The sequence below is a fragment of the Sorex fumeus genome, unplaced genomic scaffold (assembly GCF_029834395.1).
Source record: "Sorex fumeus unplaced genomic scaffold, SorFum_2.1 ptg000098l, whole genome shotgun sequence".
Lineage (NCBI taxonomy): Eukaryota > Metazoa > Chordata > Mammalia > Eulipotyphla > Soricidae > Sorex > Sorex fumeus.
The window spans coordinates 35,388,254-35,400,500 of record NW_026606155.1 but is presented as its reverse complement, the minus strand read 5'-3'; the positions used below and the strand labels follow the sequence as shown (position 1 = coordinate 35,400,500).

At 32.2% G+C, this 12,247-nt stretch overlaps 1 protein-coding gene across 2 annotated transcripts in view; it reads left to right on the top strand.

The window, feature by feature from the left end:
• Positions 1-8,610, top strand: part of PPM1A (protein phosphatase, Mg2+/Mn2+ dependent 1A) — a 51,048-nt gene extending 42,438 nt beyond the window's left edge. For both annotated transcript variants that reach the window (XM_056134196.1, XM_056134197.1), the window contains exons 4-6: positions 1,627-1,735; positions 3,696-3,753; positions 4,635-8,610. In XM_056134196.1, the coding sequence (XP_055990171.1) occupies positions 1,627-1,735; positions 3,696-3,753; positions 4,635-4,664 (197 nt within the window). In that variant the 3' untranslated portion in view covers positions 4,665-8,610. The remainder of the gene's footprint in view (positions 1-1,626; positions 1,736-3,695; positions 3,754-4,634) is intronic.
• Positions 8,611-12,247: the final 3,637 nt, after the last annotated feature.

Here is a 12,247-nt window from a genome sequence, read left to right as displayed (position 1 = left end):
GTGTTTATGATCATCTTCCCATGTGGAACAGGAGATGTTGTTTATAAAGCTTTATATTATTTTTCTTAAAGAATTTGTCTTCCTGTAATTTTCACAGTTAAAATATCCTAATTTATATTTTAACAAAAGAGATGTAAAAAAAACATCAAATATAGAGGATTCAAAGTAATGTTTTTTAGACCTGAAACTATCATTGAATGAATTTATCATCAGTGTTTATTTCTATTGTATCTAGTTACTTATCTAGTTATTGTATTGGCTTAGCAGAGACTGTATGTTAAGTGTATTACAAGTTTAGATTGTGAAATTGTGCAGTTTAGGTAAACATCGAATCCCTTTATTTTTGTACAGCAGATTTCCAGCTTTAGAATCATGTAGAATAAATATACTAGATGTTAAAAATTAAACAATAAAGGAACTTGGCAAACTAAATCTGAGATCCTTGCTTTTTGTTCAGATTTAAAACTGGTTTTGTTTTTGTTTTTGTTTCCAAAGGGCAAAGAAAAGATGGTAAAATTTAACTAATTCTGAAAGATCAGTTTAAGCCATTTACAGAAATATGGGTAGCAATCTCTATTTTTTAGTATGTGGCTTTAATGATGAATTAATATTTTTATACTTTTAAAGAAAAAAGTTCTTTGTATGCATTGTTATTTTTAAAGGTATTTACAAAGTGAGAACTAAAATGATAAAAGTTTTCTTGTCCCAATGATGATAAAATTTTTTACTAATATTTAAACTAAAACTGGAATATTTAAATACCTTTGGCATGATCTTGCTTTTTAGAATAAATATTCTAAACTTCAAGTAAAAACTTCTAGTACTTAAAATGAGTAGTTGAATGTTCTTTAAGTTGTTTATATTTGTTGGTATTTATGCTGTGACATAGCAGTATACATCTGCATAGCAAATCTGCAGATCATATTATGCCCACTTAATAACTGGATATTTTGAAATTAATGATTTTAAATGTAGTTGTATGGTTTATCATGAAACTTACACCTTTTTCTATCCCTTAGGCCTTGTTCTAGTAATCCATTAAGAAAATGGCATTATGTATCTATTTAGATGAGAATCGTGTTCAAGTACATTATCTAATCTGTACATTAACTTAAGTATCATTTTACAATATTAAAATAGCTGTAAAAATTACTTGGGTTGGTCAGTGATCAATTACTTCCCTATATTCAAAGGTTTTTCTTTTTTTCACATCTTGAAATTATTTCTCTTTCAAAATTTTGTGAAGTGTATTTTTAGGAAAGGTTCAGAAAATGTGTTCCCAGTCTTAAGAAAAGAGTTGACCTCTCTCTGAAATAACTAGTTGGCATCTTAGAGAATACTGTCATTTGTACACAAATATTCTTGATTGATAGAATGTAATGGTTTTTCCACACTTTTGTTTCATTGATTTTTATTCTTTGAAATTAATTTGGAAAATATCTCATTTTTATGTCATTTTATGCACTTGTTTATTATAAATTTTCAAATGTCAACTAGTTTTTCTTAAACTTAGAAAGATCTCTGTGTGATAAATGCCATCTTTAAAAATCTAAGCTATCTTTGTTTCAGTATTTTTTAAATTTAAGTTTTGATAGCACTTACAAAAAAAGTACTTCTGATTCCCAGAAATCATAAAGAAGCAGGGGGAAGGCGTCCCTGACTTAGTCCATGTGATGCGCACATTAGCCAGTGAGAACATCCCCAGCCTCCCACCAGGGGGTGAATTGGCAAGCAAGTAAGTTACACTTTGCATACTCTTATCTTATAGGTGTCCTTTAGTTACATGTTTGTTTGTGTACTTTATAAAATGATGCAGTATTCTGTGTATTTCTAATGTTTAACCTGTTTGTGTTTTTCAGTATTTTGTTTCAAATAGGTATCAGATTATGATTTTAATTAATTATACAATTGTACAGTCTTTTTGTATACCAAAGACTGTCTTATAGGAGGAGGCTTGGATAACACTGATTTCCTCATACTATAAACGAGAAAATCAAGTGGGAAAAAAAATTTTTTTTAACTGATCTACCTAGTGCTACAAAATTCTATGTCATACTTGTTTTCATCGTTACTATTTAATCTGATCAATTCTTGGATAACCTACACTCAGAGACAAACATCTTCCTCTTTCTCCATCTGGAAATTTTCTACCTCTCTGATTTCCCAGTTTTCTTGTTTGGTAACCCCTGCTTTGTTAGTTTGGAATGTGAGAGAAGATAGGAATATTCATTTACTTTTGCCCCTTTACTGTTTAATTCATAGAATTGTTTTTTAAATTATCAAAATTTTTAAACTAAAGTGGATGCTTTAAACCATTTTATGTACAAGGCTTAAAACATTTTTTGTCTCAGATAACTATAATTGATCTACAAAGATATTGTCTGATGTTGTTGATTCTTTACTGTGTTCTAAAAATGTAATCATATTTTTTTATTATGAATGGCTAAGGATGGTTAAAAAAAGCTTTTCTAGTATGACCTTCTATGAAATGATGTCACTTCAAATTAATTTTGGAAGCAGTAAGACTCACTTAAAATTTCACTGTGGGGCCCAGAAATAGAATATAGGAATTAAAAGGCATTTGTATTCAGCCCAGGTTGGTTTGAATGCCCCACACCATGCATGAATCCCTGAGCACCTCCAGGAGTGGCTCACATTTAAAAATAAATAAAATTTTTGCTGTGGATTTGTTTAAATATCATGCAAAAAATAATTCCTAACTTGTAAATATCATACTTTACATGTCACTTTTAATAGAGCTTTTTAAAAGAAACATTATGAAAAGTAAAAATTTAAATGATGAATATCATAAATTGTTTTACCATAATATATTGAATTTACTTAGCCTTAAAATTAATCGTGAATTCTTAACTAGAAAGTGTTAGTATTTTGTCTTAAGAAGTGCGCCATTGAGCCAAAAAGATACCACAGGGGTTTAAGGCATTTGTCTTGCATGCTGCTGACCTCAGTTTACTTTTCAGCATTGCATAATCCCCAGAGCACAAAGCAGGTAGTAGCCCCTAAGTACTGGCAGCTATAACCCAAACCGTCCACCACCAAAAAATAAATACATGAACAATTGTTGCTGATTCATAACCCATGTACATCACTTCAAGTAAAAGCACATAATAGACAGGAAAAATCAAAAACCAGCCCAGAGAGTACTTTGGATAAGGTGCTTGCATTGCATATGGCCAACCCAGGTATAATCAATCTCTAGGACTTAGTTTGGTCCCCAGAGCCTCACCAGAAGTGATCCCTGAGCACAGAGCCAGGAGGAAGCCCTAAGCACCACCAGGTGTAGCCCAAGAAAGTCCATGTAGGCCAGAAAAGGTCCATGTAGACCAGAGAGTACAGGAAATAAAAGGTGCTTCCCTTGCATGCAGCTGGGTTGTGAATCTGGTTTGAAATCCTGGCACCTCCATGCACTTCTGTATGTGACTCCCAGGAAAACAAAAACAAAATAAATAACTTTACATCTTCTACTAATTGGGTTAGTGGAGTATTACATTTTAGTGTAAATTCACTTCTACTTTCACATTGGGGTCCAAAATCTCATCGTTCAATTTGCTTATTGACAGAAAAAGAACTTTTAAAAGTGTAAGAAAATCTTTGGTGCTTAATGAATACTTGACTATGAATTATAAGTTTTGTGCTCTGAAGAATTAACTTTCTGTATTTTCTGTTAAATTTAGGCGGAATGTAATTGAAGCCGTTTATAATAGACTGAATCCTTATAAAAATGATGACACTGTAAGTAGTATTTTAGTTCCTCTTGATTTCCCATCCCCTCCACTCTAAATGCGTATCCTTCCTACCTGTTTTTGCAGAGCTGTTTACTGCACCCACTCTTTTACACAAACCCTTGGTTGATTGCTCTGAACTCTGCACCACAGTTCTAGTGATTGAGGACATAATCATCGTGAGTGGCCACCTCTCAAAAAGAAGAAAGTTCTTTGAATTAATTCTGATTTTTAAAGCCTCTACAAGCAATCAACTTCAGAAGGTTTGCTTTTTGAAGTTAGGAAGAATAACTGAATTTTGTAAGCAGCTGCAACAATTTCAGTATGCCTATTTCCACTAAATAGTTTTTATGGTTGGAAACATTTTTCCCAAGATCCCCGAAGTGAATACTTCATTTAAATGAGAGAATTCTATTTATATAAAAAGTTATTTGAATAGTGTTATATACTTAAGTTTCCTATTGTAGCTGGATAACTTAAAATCATTTGGGCATAGCTCTTTCATATACATTTTTCATATTGTATTATAAATCTTCCTCAAATTTTATATTGAGGTCTTGATCTTGTCTTAGATCATAAAAGTTTTTTTGTGAAATTTGAGGTTTCTTGAAGAAAATTCTTTCCTGTAGTTTTATTGATTTAGAAGTATATTTTGTTACCTCATGATTTTGTATTTCTATATTTTATTCTGAAACAAAGCATGATTAAAAATTCTTTGAATAGATTATTGATACTTTATATACATGAACACACACATTGCATATTTTATAAAACATTCCAAAAGTCAACTCTAAAAAAAAATATAATTCTACATTATCCAAAAAGTTATGTATTTTGACACCTCTGAGCTTTAACTTAGTTCCTTGTTTTATTTTGTTTATTTTTATAAAGGACTCTGCATCAGCCGATGACATGTGGTAAAACTGCTCATCTAGCCATGGAGTTTGCCTTCACCTCCAAAGGAGTGTACAGCTCAGCTTCATTGAACCTTTTAAATATCCATTCTCAACTTTAAAGAAGGGCATGTGACCGGTGAGAGTGATCACACCAGAGAACTTCAGCTTCCCAGAACTGATTTTTTTTTTTTTGTAAATTTGAGACTTATGTAAACGTGATTTCAAACCATAATTCATGTTGTAAATCAGACTCCAGCAATTTTTGTTGTATGATTTTGTTTTTTTTGTAAAGTGTAATTGTCCTTGTACAAAATGCTCATATTTAATTATGAACTGCTTTAAATCACTGTCAAAGTTACAAGAACTATTTGGCTTGTCGTGTGATGCAACAGATAAATAGCCCTTCAAGTCATGTGTTCGGACTTGGGTGGGACAGGGAGAGCAGCAGCCATGTATGTCAGCAAGACACTCAAATGTATTGGTGATGATGGAGAATAATTCCAAATATTTACAAAGCTGAATATCCAGAGTTACTAAAAACTATTTAATGTTCATGGCAGTGGGATTGGCATTGTTAATAAAGCTGATCCCTTCATTTAACTGTCTTTTAGGTTGTTCTCTCCTTGTTTGCCGTGAGTATTGCAGGTAATACAGTATATTCATAAGAATATCAATCTTGGGGCTAGAATGCCTTGATACCCTACACCTCCTTTACGAGTTCTTACATTTAATTACTAATTGATAAGCAGCAGCTTCCTACAGTCTAGTAGGAGACTGCCACATTTTTGCTATCATGATTGGCTGGGCCTGCTGCTGTTCCTAGTAAGATATTCTGAATTCCATTTTATCAATAAAGCTTGATTTAACAAACAAGATATTTAATCATGTATGTGTAATTCCTCCTTTTACCCTCCTCCCTTTCAGACACCATGCCATTGTAAATGAGAAGTTTCTCATGGGGAAAGATGTTAGTCTCTTTTAATTGGAAAGTACTGTTATTCAAGGCATAGATGAAAAACTGTTTCCTTCCATTCATTACACTGAAAGATTCAAGTCTCTGTTGTTCTTAATATATATTTTTTAAATTGGTTACTTGCTGTTTTTTCATTAAGATGTGTATCAGCTTGAATTTGCCTACTGTTTACTTAAAATAGTTGTCAAAGTTGTGACAATCTAAAACAATGGTAAGGGTGTATGTGTGTGTTTTGAGTGTGTGTTTTCCTATGATTTTTTAATTGGCTCATGTCTTTAGAATTCAAGTAATTAAGATGTATTTGTGATTTGAAACGGCATGTTGATAATATTTAGCTGTTGGCCTTTAAAATAACTTTCAAAGCTTAAGGAATTGTAGATATAAAAGAACCTAATTTAATTTAGGCATAAATTCCTCTGAATAAGCATGTGAAAGTAAGCTTTTTAAGTCTGTCACATTGAAAAGACTACTGTTCTGTGCCCATCTGTATTTTTTTGTCTTTTTTAGGTTAAATATTGTATTTACCATCATGTAATTTAATTATTCACTAGACAGATTGCCCTCTAGAAAATTAAGTGTAAGATTAAATACAACATTGAATACAGAATCAAAGTTTTGTGTATAAAAGGTAATGTAATCAATTTTGTTATATTTGTTTCTTCCCTAACTTAGAAATACACATATTTGTATATATAGCCTTAAATCTCATGTAAAGTTAGGGAAGTAGTAGAAAAAAGTAATGTGAAATGTCTCAGATTTAAGTAGTTACCAGCAAAATTTTCCATTATCCCCTTTATTTGTGAGGTGACTAAATGTAACATAATTGTATTTAATTTATATCTTAATCCAGCATGAATGAAGAAAAAACGAGTACTATTTATATTTAGAAATCCATAACAGTTGGAATTACAGAGCTAATTCCGTATTTGCAAATAAATGCTTAATGTCTAAACTGTGGTAGAGTGCAAAGTATGATAATGTTCTAAGTTATAGACAAGCATCTGAACATGTATTTAGTGAATACCAGTGCTTTTTTAGTAGATTTATTACAGAGGTAATAGTACTGAAAACTAAATCCCTACTATAATAAGCAGGTCCTTAATTTTTAAGTTGACTGAAATTTTTAGCCTGGAAGTTTCAAAACCTCGAATTAGATTTTGAAAATCTTGAATTACAAAACTTAAATCACAAGTGAAAAATGTAATATGTAATGGAAAGCTATATTTCAAACTATAACAGCATATTTGAAGCCTTTTTTTAAAACTTTTTTAAAGAGATTAAAATATTCCTGTTATTCATTCATACTGAATTTAGGCTTGGAAATTAAAGAAAACTGTTAACAGTATGATTTAAAAAGACTAAACTTTTTCCACATGAGTCAGCATTGCCATAGTAGGTACAACTTTTCATTGTAAAAAAAAAAATAATAATACAGCAAGGCAAGTCTTTATAACCAATAAAACTCTGTGTTCTTGATCCTAGGGGTAATGGTGGTGGTGGGGAACCAGTCACACTGTTAAAAGGCACTTTTGCACTTCTATTGTGCACTTCATTTTATACCACTTAAATTGTTGACCTCACCCCCTTTTGTGTGCTACTTAGCATCTCAGGGCAATGCCTCAACATTTTTTGATGTTTGTTATTTGGAGGGAAGAGTTCTTGTATGATGATACTATACTATTCAAAATATACATTCATTTCAATGTTTTAATAGGGAGAAGCTAATTTGCTGCTTTTAATAGGAAATTCAGTTTGTATAGCAGATTCTTGTTACCCTAATATTAAAATTTTTCACCAATCTTATTTTAGCAAGGTCAGAGATCTCTTTAGTTTCTACTTTCTTAGGCATATGCTTTTAAGATAACTGAAGCAGTTTTCAACATTAGCATTAACTTAAAAAATCAAAGTGGTAATCTTATTTATCTTTAGAACTATTTCAAACATTTTTAATGATAATGCATTAACTTGCTTATAGAGTACTATGCAATTACTGTACTGCTCCAGCCACTTAATTTTTTTTACTAACTTTATAATATTAAGATTAAAGAATAAGTTATATAATTTAGATAATCTGATTTATAGTAGTACTTTTAGTGATTTCACTATATATATTAATCCAGATAATTTCTCTACTTTTCCATATCTGCAAAACAGTGTTCTGGGCAAGGCACCTTGAAACTAAAATGGCTAGGTTCTTACTCTCAAGTTTACATTTCAAGTTGAACTTATGATCCAGTTTATGTCGTTATAACTGAATTACTTATCAAAAATATTTTTATTGCTCACCTGTTTACTGTTTGCCCGATACTTTACTGTGCAAAGCAGGTCTGTGCCCTAAAAGCACTCATGTAATTACTTTATTCACTTTGAAAATTGTTTTCCTCTATTCTCCCCAGTTAAAACTATTATTCAAATAAAACTTTGCTCCATGTAAGAATAAAATTGAACTGATGCAACTTAGGTCTATTCAGTATGCTCAAATTGCCTATTACAAATGACCTTTACTCTAACTTCTGACAGCATCAGTCAATGAAATAGGTAATGAATAACTTCAAATTCTCAGCCCTGGATACATTATGTGGAGTTTAGATATAGGTATTTAAACTAGCTCTGTGTGTGTGTGCGTGCGTGCGTGTGTGTGTGTGTGTGTGTATGAAAAATAATTTTCAAAAAGGTGGGAGTGTGACCATTATGTGAAGCTTTTGTAAAAATTTTAAAAAGCGTGTTATTAAAAACAGGATACAATGATTATATGATGAAATAAGGTGTATATATAAGACATTTAGAAGTTCTTTTCTTGAAAATACTGCCAGTGTTTCTATCCAGTTTTAGCCATATAATTATGTTTTACTTTTTTAAAAGTAAGCTCACTGCCCATCTTTACTGGACAAATCTGTGTGGGAATTCAATTTGCGTTTTCTAGAAGAATTGATAAAATTGGGTACTAGTTCTCTTTTTCCAGTTTGGCATTTCATGGCATATTAAAAAGTTGAAAGACTTATGCCTTTAATGCTTTGATTGATATTTATATTATGTTAGGATTTGGCATTATTATGTAAATGTGTCAGTATATAAATGTTTCTGAGGTCTTTCTTTGAAGGAACCTTAGATTTTCATCTGCTTTTGCTTGCAGATACTGTGGAATGACCATTTTTAATTGAGTGATTGAGTCTTCCTACTCATTTTTCTTTTAGGCATTAGGAAGATGGTATTGTTCAACTTTTTATAAAATTAACCTTATTCTCTATTAATGTGCCATGTATTTGGGGGTTTTAATTTGTTTTAAATTATACATTACCTAAGTATATGCTTGAAATATTTATAAGAATACAATTTTTAAATATTATACAATACTGTATTGTATTGGCAGAATTATCTCAGTTAAATCTTAATTATTACTGACAGAGTACTATATGGAAATGTTGAAAAGAATTTGGTTATGTTTAACTGTCAAATGAACATTTCTACTTTCATCCACCCACATACAAATTCTCTCTTACCTGCATTTTTATTAAGCAACTGGCTTCTGCTATCATATTTTATTACCAGCAGGTAGGAATTACCAATTTTTAAAACTAGGTGTAATTTACACTTTTATTAGATGGGGAGAGGGGCTTTGTCTAAATTGGTAATGGCAAAGGTAACAAAGTGACTTTTATTTTCTAGTTTTCGATCTCCCAGTTCTGTGGTCAGAGGTCTTAAACCAGCAGTGCCAGGGGTTGAACCTGGGCTTTTTATATGTGAGGCATGTACTGATCTCTCTCCAAACCCTCAAATAATATTTTTTTCTTTTATTCTGCACAAAATGTTTCATTCTCCATACTGTCTTCTTGGTGCTCTCCCTCCCTCCTCCCCCTCCCCCCCTCTACCTCTCTCTCTCTCTCTCTCTCTCTCTCTCTCTCTCTCTCTCTCTCTCTCTCACACACACACACACACACACACACACACACACACACACACAGGCCAATTCCATTTTCTCGAGTAAGAACGCTTACTGCATAACCTCACCAAAGCCAACTTAGTACTGTGTAAAACTGGGCAACAACTTAGATTTGAAGTGGTGGAAGGGGGGCCAGTATGGAGGACTGCTGATTGTTCTTAATTATTTAGAACATTGTAAAGATTTTTAAAGACCCTGCTGTATATGGTTAAGTGTCGATGTATCATGTAAGCCAGCAGGAACTAACATTTTCTTGTGATAATCTGAACTTTTTCTAGCGAAGGGGATGATAAAACTACTGCCTTTCTTCAAAACAGAAACAGTTAAGAAAAATAAATGCAGTGTTTCTTCACAAAATTCAAACTTTCATTTTCTTTGTTACTCCAAAATCTAGTTTCCTCCTAATAGCTTTATCATTGAACTAAATGTTCAGGAAATTATTTTATAGAATTTTTCCTTTCTTTTTAGATAATCCTCTAGATACAATAAAGGACTAGTTAGGGCATCTGTATGTTACTGTTAAGTAAGATTTGTAGAGAGATTGGGTAGCCATAAAATAAAACAGTACACAGTTTGATGAAAGGCATAACTTCATTTTAGCAATGATTCTTAACCTTTTAGAATCACAGACCCTTTGAGACCAATAAATCCTAGGAACTCCATACCCAGGAAAATACACGTATTATACATAACTCACCAGAGTTTACAATATTGCAACGATTTGTGGAACCCCCTGGCTTGTCTCATACTATAATTGTGTAATAAGGTATCAGCCTATACCATACAAAGCCCATCAAGTATTTCAAAGAAGTTATAATAATTTAAGTCTTTTAAGAAATTATTTTACTTTTTAAAAGAAAATGTTGACTGGGCTGGAATCTGACATTAAAAGTCTTTAATAAAAAGTATTTTAAGGAAAAAGAATTGATTAAAAGTAAAAATATACAGTATTTGAATTAATTTTAAAAGGTATTCTTTAAGTTAACCACTATTGAAATCCAACGAAATAGGTACGGTTTTTGCAACAAATATGACCTGAATTTAAGATTCTCAGGATCCTGGTGTTAGATTCCATTAAATGTTTGATTCACATCAAATTGTTATACTAATAGAAGATGTTAAAATGGCATGTCACATACTGTCTCCAATGTACAGGGTTGATGGAATTTTTACTAAGATACAACTGATAAAAAATTATCTTGTTACATTTGTTACCAGAATTGAATATTCAAATGCAGTTATTACCATTTCTGAGAAATTTTGAAATACAGAAACCATTTTTTTTTAAATCCTGGTTAACCCATAGCTAAGTCAAATCTGAAGAATTGTGTGATTCTATGCCTCAGTGCTGCTTGTTTTCGTTCTTAAAATGATTTCTTTCATTCAATTTGTATAAATGTTGAGTGGAGCGTGTACACATTAGAAGCATGTTGCATTATATATAGACTCATTAACATCTATTATAGATGGAAAAATATAACTGCAGAAATATTTTTCATAAATAGTACATAGCAAAATTCTCCGCAGTAACTCATTGCAGTTTATGTGATCCAAACTTCGTAAACTTCCATGTGTATATTTTGTATTATGTACCATTTACTGGTCCAAAGAAAAAAATATGTGAATTCAGTTCTAACCTTAAGAATGTATTTTTTGTTGTTGTTGAAAAATTGCATTCAGGCTGTGAATGGTTGCAGATTATATGTGAGATGAAAAGTAGAAATAGCTTCTAGTTTGCAAAACTGGTGCCACTAAATAAACAGGCAATTGCATAATATGTGTGTATGATTGATTGATACTGCAAGATGCACTTCTGTAATACCTAAGAAATAGGAATTAAATATAAAATCAATTATTAGGAGATCTTAAGAGTTTTTTTTTTTATGGACAGGTTAATTTGCTTTAAAAGATAGCTGTTGGGGGTAGAGAGAATGAGTACAGGGGTCAAGACACATGCCTTGCATGTGGCTGACTGCTAGTTTGATTCCCCGGAACACATGATCTCCCAAATAGCACCATGTTCAGCCCTGAAGTCAGTAAGAATCACCTGGGTGTCCTGGATAATTCTCAGGACCTCACATTACAACTTCTAGTCTAGTTGGCCAGGAATTGCAGGGTGGGCCTCCAAAAACAAACCAAAAACTTGGTAAAATTTGAACTATCCCATCTTGATTTTAGGAAGATTACTGAAAGCCACTAAGTTTATATTGATGGCTATTTTCATAAAAACATTCCAGACAAAAAGCAGATGTACCTTTGTCAAGAATTTGCATCTCTTTGGAGTGTCTATTTCTTACTTCCTGTGCTGATTCTGGGAATTGTGAGGAGTCCAGGAAAGGACTTTTCCCATCTAATATCCCTGGTGTATGCCCACTTAGAGAATAAGTAAACACCTGTGTATGTTTAAGCTTCTTTTTTCTCAGCTAATCTTGATAATTGATTTACTACCTCTATTCTATGTTCATATATATTTTAAAATGTGAATTATAGTCTTGCATAACTTAGATTTTAGAATACATTGAACTGATAAGATAAACGAAGTTCTAGAGGCTGGACAGATAGTTCAGGGCTTATGTCCTATGTGGCCAAGCCTGGTTCTATCCCCAGTACCACGGGGTCCTCCTAAGCTTCCTGGGTGAAGCCCTTTAAAGCCCCCAAGCATCACCAGGATTGCCTGGGTAATCCCCAGCACCAC